This window comes from Corylus avellana, chromosome ca11, assembly GCF_901000735.1.
Source record: "Corylus avellana chromosome ca11, CavTom2PMs-1.0".
Lineage (NCBI taxonomy): Eukaryota > Viridiplantae > Streptophyta > Magnoliopsida > Fagales > Betulaceae > Corylus > Corylus avellana.
The window spans coordinates 18,065,377-18,079,741 of record NC_081551.1 but is presented as its reverse complement, the minus strand read 5'-3'; the positions used below and the strand labels follow the sequence as shown (position 1 = coordinate 18,079,741).

The following is a 14,365-nucleotide window of genomic DNA, read 5'->3' as shown; positions in this document are numbered from 1 at the left end:
TTGCCGTGGATCCTGATCCATTCGGTGCTACTTGGCTTATTCGGATAATGGCCTGCCATTATTTCAAATTCTCTTATTCGCCTTTTGACGTTCATATCGGCCGCCCAAGAACCGAATACGAATTGATTGGCACTGACAGTCTGACCGCTACATGCTTTATTCTACTCGAGATGCAGCAGCTTTTATTCTGTTGCATGTGTTTCATGCATCAAACTTTTTCAATCATACTTTTATTATTTACATTAACTATTTGTTAAAAAATAAATGAAGTTATTAACTGATGATATCTTTTAGCATATATATAAATAAAATTTTGTTTATCATAATTCCAATAATAAAAGTACGAAAAAATTTTATTTTAAACCCTTGAACAATTACGTATTTTAAGAAGACTCTTCTTAATTTTAAAAACTCTCAATTTACTTTTAATTTAATTCAATTGACCCATTTCCATCATATTCATCCATTAACCCCTAACAAAAATAACTAAAAAGAACAAATTATTATTATAGTGGTTCTTTCTTATTTTAAGAAAACCCACATGGAATTTCTGACTTCTTTTACTCTTTCCTATGTAATATTTTATTGGCTTACATAACATGATGCATGTTTTTATCACCTATTATCAACTTGTATTATTGATAATTAGGGCTGGGCAAAAACTCGCCCAACCCGAAGACCCGACCCAAACCGCCCCGCCCCGTGTGGGTTCAGTGTGTATTTTCACTGGTTCAAGTTGAGAATATCCAACCCATGCGGGGCGGGGCGGGTTTCGGGTTTACTAATATTTCTTATGCGGGTACCCGCCCCGCCCCGCCCCTAAAACATCAAAAGAAAAGTAGAAAACCCTAGACACTTAAGAGACCCATAACCCATTCACATTCAGCCTTTCTCCCTTTCACGATTCACCTAGCCCTCAAGTCCTCAGCAGTCAACACAGCCGTCAGCCGCACCTCTCTCCCGTCGGACCCATCTCACGATTCTCACTCCCCAGCGTCCCCGCACCGCACAACAATCGATTGCAGTCACCGCACCTCTCGATCTCCCATCAGACGGTCGAACCCATCTCACTCCCAGCATCGCACGACTGCACCTCTCGATCTCCCATCGGACCCATCACTCTCGAGTCTCGCCTCTCGATCTCTCACTCTCGCCTCTCGATCTCATATCAGAAGGGTTCTCTCTCTCTCTTTTCTGTTTGGTTCTTGGGAAAGATGAAATGAAAGGAAAGAAAAAAATATTCTCAAATGATTTCCTTTTCTGGGTATTACTAGAAAATATATGAAGAAAGAATTGCTTATATTTTTTTCTTTTCTTTCTTTTTGGTTTCTTGGATCGAATGTTGCTTGAAAAATGTCTTGGAAGTCTGGTTTTGCTCGTTGTTGGCATTTTTACCCAAGAAACCCGCCCCAACCCGCAAACCCGCAGCTATTAAACCCGCACCTCAAATACCCAACCCGCGCGGATCTTGAAAATCCAAACCCGCAAAGTGCGGGTCGGGTGGAAAAAAAAAAAAAAAAACACAATACCCGACCCGACCCGACACGTGCCCAGCCCTATTGATAATTATTAGGAGCAAGTGATAGGATCATCTGAACTTAATCTTTTCGAACTAATTATTATCATTGAAAAATAAAATTAAAAAAAGGGTTCTCACCCTCCCCCATTACTCTTCCTTCCCCAACCTTTCCAAAAGCCATCCTCTTTCATCTTCCCCAACATTTTCAGACGCTATCCCCAATCCATCTCGGCATAACAACTTTCTATATATAAATGGACAGTTTTTACCTCTCATTTATTTTCAAATTAGATTGAAATAATTTATTCTAATCTAATTTATTAAACTATCATGTGTCTGAAATGCATATATTTCTCACATACATTTTTAATAGAACACGTGATTTCACATGCATTTTTAAATCAAATGTGTTTTGAACACATGTCAATTTAACAAACTGGGTAGAAAAAATTTCCTAATTTGACAGAAACGTTTGTTCTATCGGAATTCCCCACACAAATACTTTTCCTCTTTGATTTCAAGATTTGGGAAACGGCAATAATTTATGCATGACTAATCTAAATTTGAATAAAAGTACAAAATATCAAATTCCTACCTGATTCTTCAAGGTGAAATATAAGGGCAGCCAAAGCAGAGAAAATCTCACAATTTGCATGTTTGGAACTCCATTATGATACCTGAATAAAAATAATAATATTTAGTAGACTGCTACACAACTACCATACAACCTGATAATGCTATGGTGAAAATCAACAATTTCATCAACACTTAAAAAAAAGGATCAACACTTGGAAAAATTAAAATTAAAGGTTGATTTTCACTACTATGTATGTCATCTAGTTGTATGGTAGTCGTACAACAATTTACTAAATAGCATTACTCCTCGAACAAATACGCATTTATAACACAAAACTTACTTTACACACCAAGATGATATGGGGAAGTAAACAATAGGGAGGAAGGTCAAAAAGCCAACCAAATCAACCCCATCCTCTCCCTCTACCCCTCCCCTGACCCTTTCTTCCCCTTCCCCTTCCCCTTCCTCTCCCTCTGCCTCCTTGTTCTGTATCACGATACCTCTCATCGTCTCTTGCATAATTAAACATACTCATTCTCAAGTCATCTGCCCCTGCGTTGGGAGGACCCCTTTGTGCCTGAACAGGTTGGTAATAAACTGAGTTGGGAGGACCCCTTTGTGCCTGAGCAGGTTGGAAATAAACTGCGTTGGGAGGACCCCTCTGTGCCTGAACAGGTTGAAAATAAACTGAGTTGGGAGGACCTCTTTGTGCCTGAGCAGGTTGGAAATAAACTGCGTTGGGAGGACCCCTTTGTGCCTGAAAAGGTTGGAAATAATGATGTCAGATGTAGGAAGCAAACTCGAAGCCAAAATGAAAACACAAAACTATTATATTTTTATCCTAGAATTATCTAACAATGTTGACTTGGCACTCCAAATCAACAATTGGATTTTTTTTTTCTAAAATGATTAATCCAAAGGCTACTTGGGAGTGTCACGTCAACCTTCTTGAATGAATGTTGAATCAAATTATAATATCTAGCATTTCTCACGTATCTATAAAAACGACTACCATCTATTACTAGGCAACAGCAGAAATAAAACTAAAGGACACAGATTCTGACATGAGAATCTTCCAAATCAAATTGGTTTTGAAGCTGCCACGCAAGATCCTCATCACGAGTAATATCCGGAAGCCCATCCTGAACAAGAGGCTTTGTGCCAGCTTTTCTGTTTTCCCATTCATTCAGAGTGAAAACAACTGGCTCTTCTTCTCTTCCCTTCCCCCTATGTTTTCGGCCTCTAGAATGTCTATCATCCTGGTTTGGGTTACTCATTTTCTGGAGGAGTTTCTGCGCAGATGCTTGATTTTGAACAGGGACAGATTCCACTACTGTTAAAAAGGCACAAATATTCACATTAGTATGACATACAAAATTGTAAACCCACTAAAAGATATCTCTTCTTATTCTAAGTTGAAGATGTATCTATTGGTTTATTTATGATACGTTCAATCAAAATTTCAAGACACTATTTCAGTTTTACTTTCTATTTTATTATGTAGTCAGTTAATGAGTTCATACTGAATGATGACCAGTCCATATATGTAAACCAAGATAATGGGAAATTTGGTTTCCTCTCCTCCGGTATTGATATCTGAGTCATAAAACACACCTGTCCCACTGTCCCTTTTCATCTTTCTAACTAAACACAAATTCCAAGCATGCAAACTCATGCCACCCCTCATGCGGCTCATGCCGCTAATGAAAAACAAAGCAAACTAATTCTAAATGAGATAATACTTAAAGAGTACCAAAATGAAGTTACAATCAAAATGAAATTCCACCTTCTTTTGGTCTCATTTCGGAGCAGCTTGCCTTTTCTTCAGTCTTCTCTGTGATGGAAGCTGTTTTTGGATTATTATCCATGTCAGATGCTTTATCAAGGTTTTGCTGCACAGTAGGCCTAATGCTAGTATTTCCACCAAGAGCATTAAGCACACCGTTCTTGGAAGTAGACGCAGCATAATCTGCAAATCATCACCTTCTGTCATGACTTCATAGACTTGTAAACATGGTTTTAAAGAGTGCATCATAACAAGTTAACAATAATAATCCACCTTGTACAGTGTCAGAGCCAGACGTTTATCTTTGAAAGAGGGGGACAGGAGGAGGGGACTAATAGTATGATGATTTTTTTAACATGCTTATATTTTGCTATATATAGTAGAGCAAAAAAATATTTATAAACCCAATTCAAGATGCAAATGAAGTATTTCACAACCCAGTAGATGTATAATTCAAAATACAAAAATATTATCAATCCATTCATTGACCTAAGGATACATTGCGGGCATCCATGACAGTGAAAGATGATGAATTGTAGATATTTATTTTCTCTAACTGAGATCACAGCATTTCCCTTTGAAGCATGATCGTGGAGAAGAGAGAAATAGAGGATAGAGGAAAACTAAACATTTAATATTTTAGAAAAAGACACCTTTTGGATTTAGGAATCTTTTTAGGATCAAACTTTAGGTTTTAAAAAATGCCCATATTTTGCTTTCAAGATTTTGGGCCAAATTTTTAGGTTTTACTATATATATAGACAGACACACACACTTTTATATATGTACGCATTCTTTTCACATTTTGGAGAGATTTTTTTTGTGGGGGTGGGGGAGAAGGATGGTGGTGGGTGGGTAACATCCACCAAATACTCTTTCTTTAGCTTCTACTTCATTCACAACCTTGACCAATAAAAGCAACATAAAAGGATGGAACTGAGGCTTATTTGAGTTGAGTTTGTTGTGTATTTGACTGCATTGTTGTACAAATCACCAAACAAAATATCATGAACCAGCCCACAAAATACCACTGCACTAAAATTCCATCACATGCCAACTCATTTTTGTGATTGATCTAAGAGATCCCATTCTCAAAATATGTCACATTTTATGTTCTAGCTAATAAAAAAACTTGTGTATAACCATGAGTTCTGTAGAGATACTTTTCTTGGAATTAATATTAAATTTTTACAAAAGCTAAGCAAATAAATAAATTCTAAGAACCATTTTACTTTTTTAAGTATTGTCATAGCATATTGGTAAAGAGATGACTAGAGAGCGGCTGGTTCAATTCTTCAGTGACCCCATACACACACACACACGTCATTTTTTTAACTGCTTAAACAAGAATTCTTGAATAGAAAGATCTATTACTCACTACATCAAAAAATTTCCATAATGCAAGACATAAATCCATCGGAAAATAAAATTTTTGGAATGGAATCCCCATGAATAGGATCAAACCCTATTCTATATTTCTGGAGCAACCCTCAATGTACTGGAAGAAACTCTTAAAACACACAAATTCAAAACCACCTAATGGTATGGAGAGGCAATGGAATCCCCATGAAAAATCTATAAAAATGCTTTAAAAACTGACCAGAATGTCTCCCTCGCTGAGCAATCCGATGTGAGGATGCCTCAATTTGCAACTTCTCAAATGGGGGAGGACCTCCTGTATCACTTTCCTGTGATAACCTCAAAGGCGAGCGGGAAAGACCTGAATATTTTTGGTTCATCTGCCACTCTTCATAGAGTGGCTGAACAAGTCCTCCTAATAAGGTTAGCACTTTAGGATTTAAACATACTATTCCACTACGTATTACAGCTTTATCTTCCAAACGGACCTGCCAACCGAATTGTAACCAAAAGTCAATAGATTAACAATAACCATAAATATATACAAGAAAATGCAGCTTTTGTCAAGGACAATTGAAAGAATGTTTCTTGATTACATAAGCCCTAGTCATACAAAAGGAGATGTTTAACCATACAATTAAAATTAGGGACATCATTCTTTGAATTAAACATCAAGCCTTAAACCGCGCTCTCTTGCTGGAGCTAGCCCACATACCTCTAAACCCCCAAATGGCCCATGCCACTCTCACAAAAGCTTGGCTTTTTGCAGCCCCCCTCTCTATAGAAGAACTCAAGCCTAACAAATATCTCTTTACCCTCACTAAAAGTATTTATCTTGATCACATCCTCCAACAAGCTCCCTGGAACATCCATGGTTCCTTTCTTGTCCTGAAGTAGTGGTCCCCCTCCCTCACCATTGATGAAAGTAGACCTATAATTATGCCCTCTCTGGGTTCAAGTGCATCGTCTCCCCTTGCATAACTTGACACCAAAAGATGTTGTTAGCATTGGAAAAGACCTAGGGAACCTCCTAGAAGTAGAAAACTGTGAAGTATCCAGTCTTATCTACCGCCGTCATCTCCGTATCAGAGTTGAGTTGGATATTCGGGAGTCTCTTGTTCATGGGTTTCATTTCTCTCGTGCAGGAAAGCCCCCTATTAGGGTACAGTTCAAATACGAAAGCTTGGCTGACTACTGTATCCTATGTGGACTCATAGGACATAGGAAAATTCTTATCCTTCCTCAATTACCGGACTCTTGAGCGCTATGGCTTCTTCCTGAAGGCCATGTCCTTCTCAAGCCTGAGAACCTCCCTCATCATCAAAGATTTTGAATATGACCCTAGAGAACCAGAAGAAGTCCCTACAAATCTCCCTGCTGAAGCTCAAACCGCTTGTGTTCATGGTGATGAGTCAATCTAGTTGCAACTCATGCCTTTCGAGTCCCAAAGCCAGATTGTTCCAGCTAAAGCCACATGGATTCCACCAACCCAGCTGATGTCACTCATGCTTCTCATGCAGTCCGCGCCCCATCATCTCACCAAATTTCTTCATCCTGCAGTCTCCCTCATGCCATGTGTCGCACACCTCCTCTCTCCCAAGAACCATCACAGCCGCCATTCAGAAACCCACGCTTTGTAGGACAAAAATCCATGTTAACTTCCGCGGGAAGTCATGTTGGTTTAAATGCTCCTTGAAACCCCTCATCCGGCTTTTATGGGTCTACCCCTCCTATTTCTTCTCTCTCTCTCTCTCTCTCTCTCTCATAAGAGATGACCTCCCTGCCCACATCTCGCAGATGCAAGGTCTTTGATCCGCCCAATCTTCTGAACCAGATAGCAGTGTTAGGAGCTTCCCTCCTTCAGTTTCTTCCCTGCACCACACTAGGAAGATTTTTAAGGCAGCCAGACAACATAGGAGCATCAATCAAACAATTCTAGTGGATGGTAGCAGCAATTCTTTCTCTTCCCTCAGGTAACCTCAAGACAGAGGAGGCAGGCAACGCCATGCCTCCCAGTGTTCCATGAAGATACTAGCCTGGAAGTGCAGAGGGCTTACCCGTACGTATGCAATTCTAAAGATCTGCATCCTTGCCAACTCCACCAAGCCCTTCATCTGGACCCTCTCTCTGGGACTTTACCACCAAATCAGCCTACCTCCAGCTCTCATCCAACTACCCTTCTCCTTCCTTCCCTCTTCCCAGCTTCTGTTGGAGTACTATTTGGAAGCTCAACCTCCCAGACAGGCTTAAAACTTAATTCTCTGGAAAATAGACTGGAACATCATCCCCACTAAAACTAGAATCTCCTCTCTCCTCCCCATCCCCTCAAATGACCTCCTTTGCCCTTATGCAAATCTTATATTGATTCCCTCCAGCACCTTTTTTTCACTTGAGTGTTTGCCAGGGTAGTTTGGAGGAGGGAGTTGGCTCAGACTTATGAAATTTTCAATTACACAAAATTTATGAGGCTGTTCTTGAGATTCATTCCTACAGATGGAGGTGAGGTGAATAGAAAAAAACTTAAACCAAGTGGATGCCATCTCAAATTTTTTCAAGCACTACTTTTGCAGTGAGAAGAGAAATCCTCACTTGGACAGGAGATGCGGACGAGTTTTGGTCTAGCTCCAAGAAGCCTGGGAGAGAAGGAGGCAGGGCCAAGCTGAGCTCGATTCAACCTCTGATTAAAAAGATATACCTTGGCATTCAAAATTGCAGTCAATGCGATCAATGGATCTCAAATTTCAAGCACTACTTTTGCAGCGAGAAGAGAAATCCTTGGAACTTGGTTTAAGTGGTAACAAGTTGGGTTCAAATTTGGGTAGGTAGGTCATAAGTATGAGCCATCAGAGTAAACAAAGTTCTTGTTTTCTTCTATTCACCTCACCTCCATCTATAGGGAACGAATCTCAAGAACAGCTTCAGAAACTTTGTGTAATTGGAAATTTCATAAGTCTGAGCCAACTCTCTCCCACGTGCCCAAGCTTAGTTCCCCAACTCTTTCTCTCCCAAACAATTGTCAATTACATTTTTAAGCCCAATCCTAACCAAATTTCTTAATCAGCCATTTAAATATTAAGCCAACCTGGTTTCAACTATGAAAATTGTCACCTGGCCCAATATTTAAAGCCAAATTTTGACCAAACTTCCGCTTTATCTTTTTCCTTCAGAACTTACTCTAGTTCAGGTTAGGGTGCCTGTGAGAACCTTACTCCGCCAAGGAGTCCCAAATCAATGATCACTACAGTCTACATATATCAACTATTCTTATCACTCTATCTACCACCATTACCAATATATTTATCAGGCCCTCTACTAATTCATAAACTCTAAAGTCACTGGGCAGTTTATTATTGTCACTTGCTTTCATATTCCATAATTACTAATAATCTATAAATAAGCGGGCCACCTATATTTGTTTCTGTGAGAGAGCAGCTAACCAAATAAACACAATTCGATCTACCTAGCAATCTCATAGCAAAACAATTGAAACAGATAAGTAAATAGAGAACGAAGAAAACTGAGACTACCTTAGTTCCAGGAACGACGCCGTCTGGAATCGAAGGGATATGAACATACTCTATAGCAGTTATCTCAGTGTGCCCATCTGTGAGCCCTAGTTTTAGGAGTCGCCGATTACTGGAACTTTGCGAGAGCCCTTCGATGCTGCTTTTCGTTATGTCTCTCACTGAAGATATCTGCTAAAAACAAAACAAAAGCATCTGAATCCAATTCTCAAAGATCGCAACTTCTACTAAGGTCCCGTTTGTTTGCTGAGAAAACGAAGGAAAGTGGAGATACAAATTACACGTGAAAACTGATTTTATAGCAAAAAAATTCGTGAATTGTTCTTCTGCCATTATTTTCCCGCATTTTATCGCAACCAAACAGAGCCTAAAGAAAATTTAAAAACAGATAAGAGAGAGGAAGTGGCGTTGCCTGAAGGACTTTGGGACCGAGAATGTGGGAGGACTTGCGATTGCGGAGAAGGGCCGGGTCGGGTAAGGACTTGGCGCCGATGGATTTAAGATCCGTGTTGAGGAGCTCCGACTCCACCGCATCCACCACCATAGACGGGTCATCGGCCAAAGCGGAGTGGATCATAATGATGGCCTTCACCAGCTCGATTTCCCCGAAACACCATCCTCTGCTCCCTAGGGTTTCTATCATCATCGATTCCGAATCCGTGGAGCTCTCTTCCATTTTAGCGCCTCTGTATGTGCGTGTTAGGGTCTGTCACTGCAAAATTCAAATAGGAGTGAGAATCGATATCACGCTATCTTTATACTTTCGGTTTGGGCCTCACTATGAGAAGTGACGGTTGTTTTTATTTGTTGTTTATGTTATTTTTGGGCTGGGCTGAACAGAGGAATGACTCAATGAGTTTGAGCGGGCTTTATTTTAGACACAATCTATAAACTCGGTACAAATCCAACACAAAATTAACGAGTTAGGGTTGAAAATTTTATCCCGTTTAATTAAAAAGGTCCAACTAGAATTAACTTATATAGCTTTATATTTGTCTTGATATTAACATTTTTGACACAAACTATGAATCCAGCATAAACCCAACACAAAATTAGCAAGTTTTGGTTAAGGGGTCTAGCCCATTTAATTAAATGGGTCGAATTGAGTATACATTGTCTTGACACAATTCAAACCCATCAAGCGAGCAAGAATTGCTACCCCTAATTTATAATGCATAAAGCACAAATCCTCACAGCCATATACACTAACAAAAAAATAGTGGCACGTGAATAATGACTCTTAATACTCAAAAAAAATCACTATTTATTTAGTGACGTTTGAATAGTAACAATTAGTAAATGACTATAAACATAAGGTCTTGATTTAAATATAACGTTGTTTTACTGTACAAACGACGCTAAAATGGTGTCTTGTTCAAACGACACATTTTGGAGCGTGAATAGTGTCGTTTGAAGTGTTATTGTTCAAGTGACACTATCTAGGGTCTCTTAAACAGTAAAATAACGTATTTTAGTTTTTTTTTTTTTTTTCTCTCAAACGTCATTAAATGGGTTTTTTTTTTTTTTTTTTTTTGGTGTGTAGTGCATGACAGCTCAAATTGCACCACTATTTTCCTATCAGTCACTCTGCCTTTCTCTTTGCTTCTTGCATGTTGGCCCTTAAGGAATTATGAAGGGAACAATTATCATTGCCACGTAGCATAGACCTCGGAATTGCTCGATGTCTTTCTTTGCCCAATGGCACAATATCACATATCTAAATGACTAAATGTCTTGTTTCTTTTCTTATAAATTTTTTTTTTTTTTTTTTTTTGTTATCACCTAAAGCCAAATCCCCGCACTTAACATTGCCAAACAAACAGACATCTTTGAGCACATATGCACTCATTGTGGCACAAAGGCTTGCCATTGCCATGGCCATGGCCATGCACGTGCAACTTGCATGGCTGTCATGGAAAGGAAAATGAACAAAAAAATATCCATCATAATTCTCACTATTGAGAAGTTTGAATGAATTGTAAACAACTGCATGTTTTTATAAATACAGTGGTATCTTTTTCTTTTAGTTTCTATGTGCGGAGGATATCAAATTGGTGGATGTTAGAGTATATGATAATGATAAAAATTATTAGGGTTAAATTCACTTTATCTTCCTGAAGTTTTAGGAGTTTTTCAATTTGAACTACAATGTTTAAAAATTGGCAATGTACCCTACTAATGTTTCAAAAAATTTTATTTTAGACTCTCTGTTACTAATTTCCATCTAATTGGACGAAAATCATCCCACATGCGTCTCACATGGGATTTTAATGCCCTCTATTCCAATTTTGCCCTCATTAAAACTTATGAAATTACGTAATTACTCTCAATTTCATAGGTTTTAATGGGAGTAATTACGTAATTTCATAGGTTTTAATGAGGGCAAAATTGGAATAGAAGGCATCAAAATCTCACCTGAAACGCACGTGGGATGATTTCCGTCCAATTAGACGAAAATTAGTAACGGAGGATTTGAATTGAAAATTTTTTAAACATTAAGGGGGCACATTGCAAATTTTTAAATATTGGGGTTCAAATTGAAAAACTCATGAAACTTCAGGAGGGTAAAGTGAATTTTTCCCAAAATATTATTATTATAAATGATGATTGAATTACCTTAAACTTGATTTGATGATAATTTAATTACCTTAAATAAAAGAATTTGATTAGGATTAGATTGGATTTGAACAAATACAAATAATTTGTAACCTCTATAAATAGAGTCTCTTGTAGTCTCTTGTACTGTTGTACACAATCATTTCAAGCAATATGACCACAATGTGGCTTATAGAGCTTTACCCTACGACCATGTCTAATACCGAACCGCATAATTTTCTTTCTTCCCTTTCTTTTTTCATTTTCCATTTAATTATAAAATTCTTCGTCGTATCAAAGTGTTCTGTCCCAAATGGCCTATGAACTCTGATCTTTGTGTTATCCGTTTTTCAGGTGATGTCTCTCTCCGTCGACTTTTGCTGCTGTTCAACCACCTTTTTATGCTCATAACTCATAAGTTAGGCAGCCTATTACTTTGGCTGGATTATTTGTACCTGCATATGAATTAATCATCGGTTTGTGTATAGCAAGATCAAACTTGTTAATTATGTCATTGTTTGTCATGAAAAGACATGTTTTTATCTCGTTTAATAAGTTTTGTTTTTCTAACATATTCGACACACTTGCTCAATAACAGTTTTGTACCTACTTGACAATATATATTATATAACTTAATTGCTGGATGAAAGTATATAAAAATTGAGATTCATCAATTGCACATAAAAAAACCTTTACAAAGTTCTTATCAACTTCCACGGGTTTTTGACATTACTCTCATAATGTTAAAAAACTCTCAATTTAAAGTATCGAACTTTCAATTTTTTGCAATATCTCACTTCCGTTATGATTTTCTATTAAATCTTGTCAAAAATTTAAAAAAATATCCATGTTTTTTTTATTATAATAAAATAAAAAATTTAAAAATTTAAGCATCGGTTAGGATTTAAATAAATTTGTCACAATATTAATGCCTTATTTTTCTCGAATTTGCAAATTAGATATATCATCTTTAAATACATAAAATAAACAGTATCCAATCCCTGTCGGAAAAATGGGGTCCTATTTTTTATCGAGACTTTGAGATTTTTTTTTGAGGAATGATAGGGACCCAACTTTTTTGCCCAACAAAAGTCCAACTTTTGCCTTATTTATTTTTTAAAAATAAAATAAAATAAAAAATGAAAAAAAATGTTTAAAAAAATGACATTATTATGAAAAAAATACTATTTTTCATTTTTTAAAAAATACCAAATAAAAGAAAGACAAAAAATAGATAGGGTTGCTTCAGACATTTTTTCCATTTTTCATTTTGGTTTTTTTTTAAAAAAAATAAAAGGTAAAAGTTGAACTTTTGTTGGGCAAAAAAGTTGGGCCTTTAGCATTTTTTTTTTTTTTTGGGGCCACTAGAAATTGATTTGATAGCTATAATGCTATATAGGACAAACCTAGCCTAGCCCAATATCATCATGATCACTACTTGAAAGATGCTTCCAAAACACAGTTTTTTTGTTTTTAATAATTATTATTATCCTGGTCTCCAAAACAGATATAGTTATTTCAATGATTCAATAATAAATTCAGTTGCCTAATTATGTTGGCTATTAAATTTGTAGTATGATAATGACCACGAAAGTCCATGTGAAATTAAATGAACCTCACCAACCCATTATCGCCACCCTTGAAAGTGTACTACAGAATTAGAATTTTTTTATAATTTCTTTAAAATTTTAGATTCTTAGGTTACTTAATTTATGTCGTTTTTAAGAATGAAAAGTTTGAAAAATTATACATATTAAAAATGTGTTGTGTTAATTGAGATAACCACAAATAATTTTATTTTTAAAATGCTTTATTTTCACTTTTATAGAGACGATTCTTATTCATAAAATCAAAAGACATTTTTTTTACCTAAAGCTTTTTTACAACATAGAGAGTAAGGGTCGGTTTATGAGTGCATTTTTAAAAAAATAATCTGTGTTTTTAAACCAAATCACAATTTTGGATTGTTTGGAATTGTGATTTTAAAATCGTGAAAAAATTCGCGATTTTTACAAGCTGATTATAGGGTACTTATTTGAAAATGCGCGAATTTAAACCAAAATCACTATTTCGCTTAAAACAATATTTGGCGCAATATTTATCTATTTGGCCATGAAATCATAATTATATGCTAATGTTATTCAAACATTCAATTGATAAAAAAAAAAGTACTTCTTAACATATTTTATCAAACACTTATGCGATTTTAAAAAGCAACGATGTCGAAAACTTAATTTTTAAAATCGCACTCTCAAACGGGCACTAAGAACTTGACGAAAATATACTCAATTTTCAATTATAATATACCACATTTTTAATAGGTGAAATTTTTCAAGCGTTTTAATGTTTACAAATAGTCAAAACTGCATAACTTGAGAATCTAAAATTTTAAAGAAATTGTAAAAAATCCCAAGCCACTACGACGTATCATTTCCCGGGAATGTTAGGCAAAATCCCAACCTTTTGCCTCAACCGGCTCCCTTCGCTTCAGCTTTTTAAGGGTAGCGGTTATTGTTTTTAAGCGAAAATTTGGAAAGAGTCGAGAGAATTTTCGAAGTTCGTGTTTCTTTTTTGCTTTAAATACCAGTTTATGCTACCCTTACGATTTAGTTGTATTTTCTTGTTGATGAGTCCATTTCTTTTTTGGTGTTCTGATTAAAAGGAAAAGGAAAAGGAAGTAGCTGAGTTAGAAATTAGGGGAAGGCTGAATATTGGTAGACTTTGAACAGTCTTTGTGGAAACTTTGAAGCTAAAGCACATGGGTAGTTAATAAGCTTGCAGTTGAAGGTGGAGGTGAAGTTGGAGGAGATAGATTTCCTTGTCTTTCGTTGTCGATGATGGAAAGGCAGGGACAGCATGGTGCACTCTTCAATGCTGGGCCTTTTGCATTAACTTGCAATTAATAGGAATGACAATGTATAGGTTTAGCAAACCCTTTTCCGGCAATAGGATATTTTTCACTATATTTGAAAAATATTTTTATTTTTTTATTTTTTAAGGGGATA

General features: G+C 36.7%; 1 protein-coding gene across 3 annotated transcripts; it reads right to left on the bottom strand.

Moving 5' to 3' along the window:
• Positions 1 to 2,114: 2,114 nt before the first annotated feature.
• LOC132165501 (uncharacterized) lies at positions 2,115 to 9,472 on the bottom strand. 3 transcript variants are annotated; one of them, XR_009438501.1, is made up of 7 exons: positions 9,178 to 9,472; positions 8,769 to 8,936; positions 5,483 to 5,729; positions 3,883 to 4,065; positions 3,161 to 3,429; positions 2,437 to 2,853; positions 2,115 to 2,196 (listed from the first exon to the last, which is right to left on the bottom strand). XR_009438501.1 is itself a non-coding variant. In XM_059576096.1 (6 exons), the coding sequence occupies exons 1-6, from the start codon at positions 9,439 to 9,441 to the stop codon at positions 2,500 to 2,502; spliced, it is 1,485 nt and encodes a 494-aa protein (XP_059432079.1). In that variant the 5' UTR covers positions 9,442 to 9,472; the 3' UTR covers positions 2,115 to 2,499. The 3 variants fall into 3 exon arrangements, 1 of the variants encoding a protein (XP_059432079.1); XR_009438502.1 differs by having other exon boundaries at positions 2,446 to 2,853; XM_059576096.1 differs by having other exon boundaries at positions 2,115 to 2,853.
• Positions 9,473 to 14,365: the final 4,893 nt, after the last annotated feature.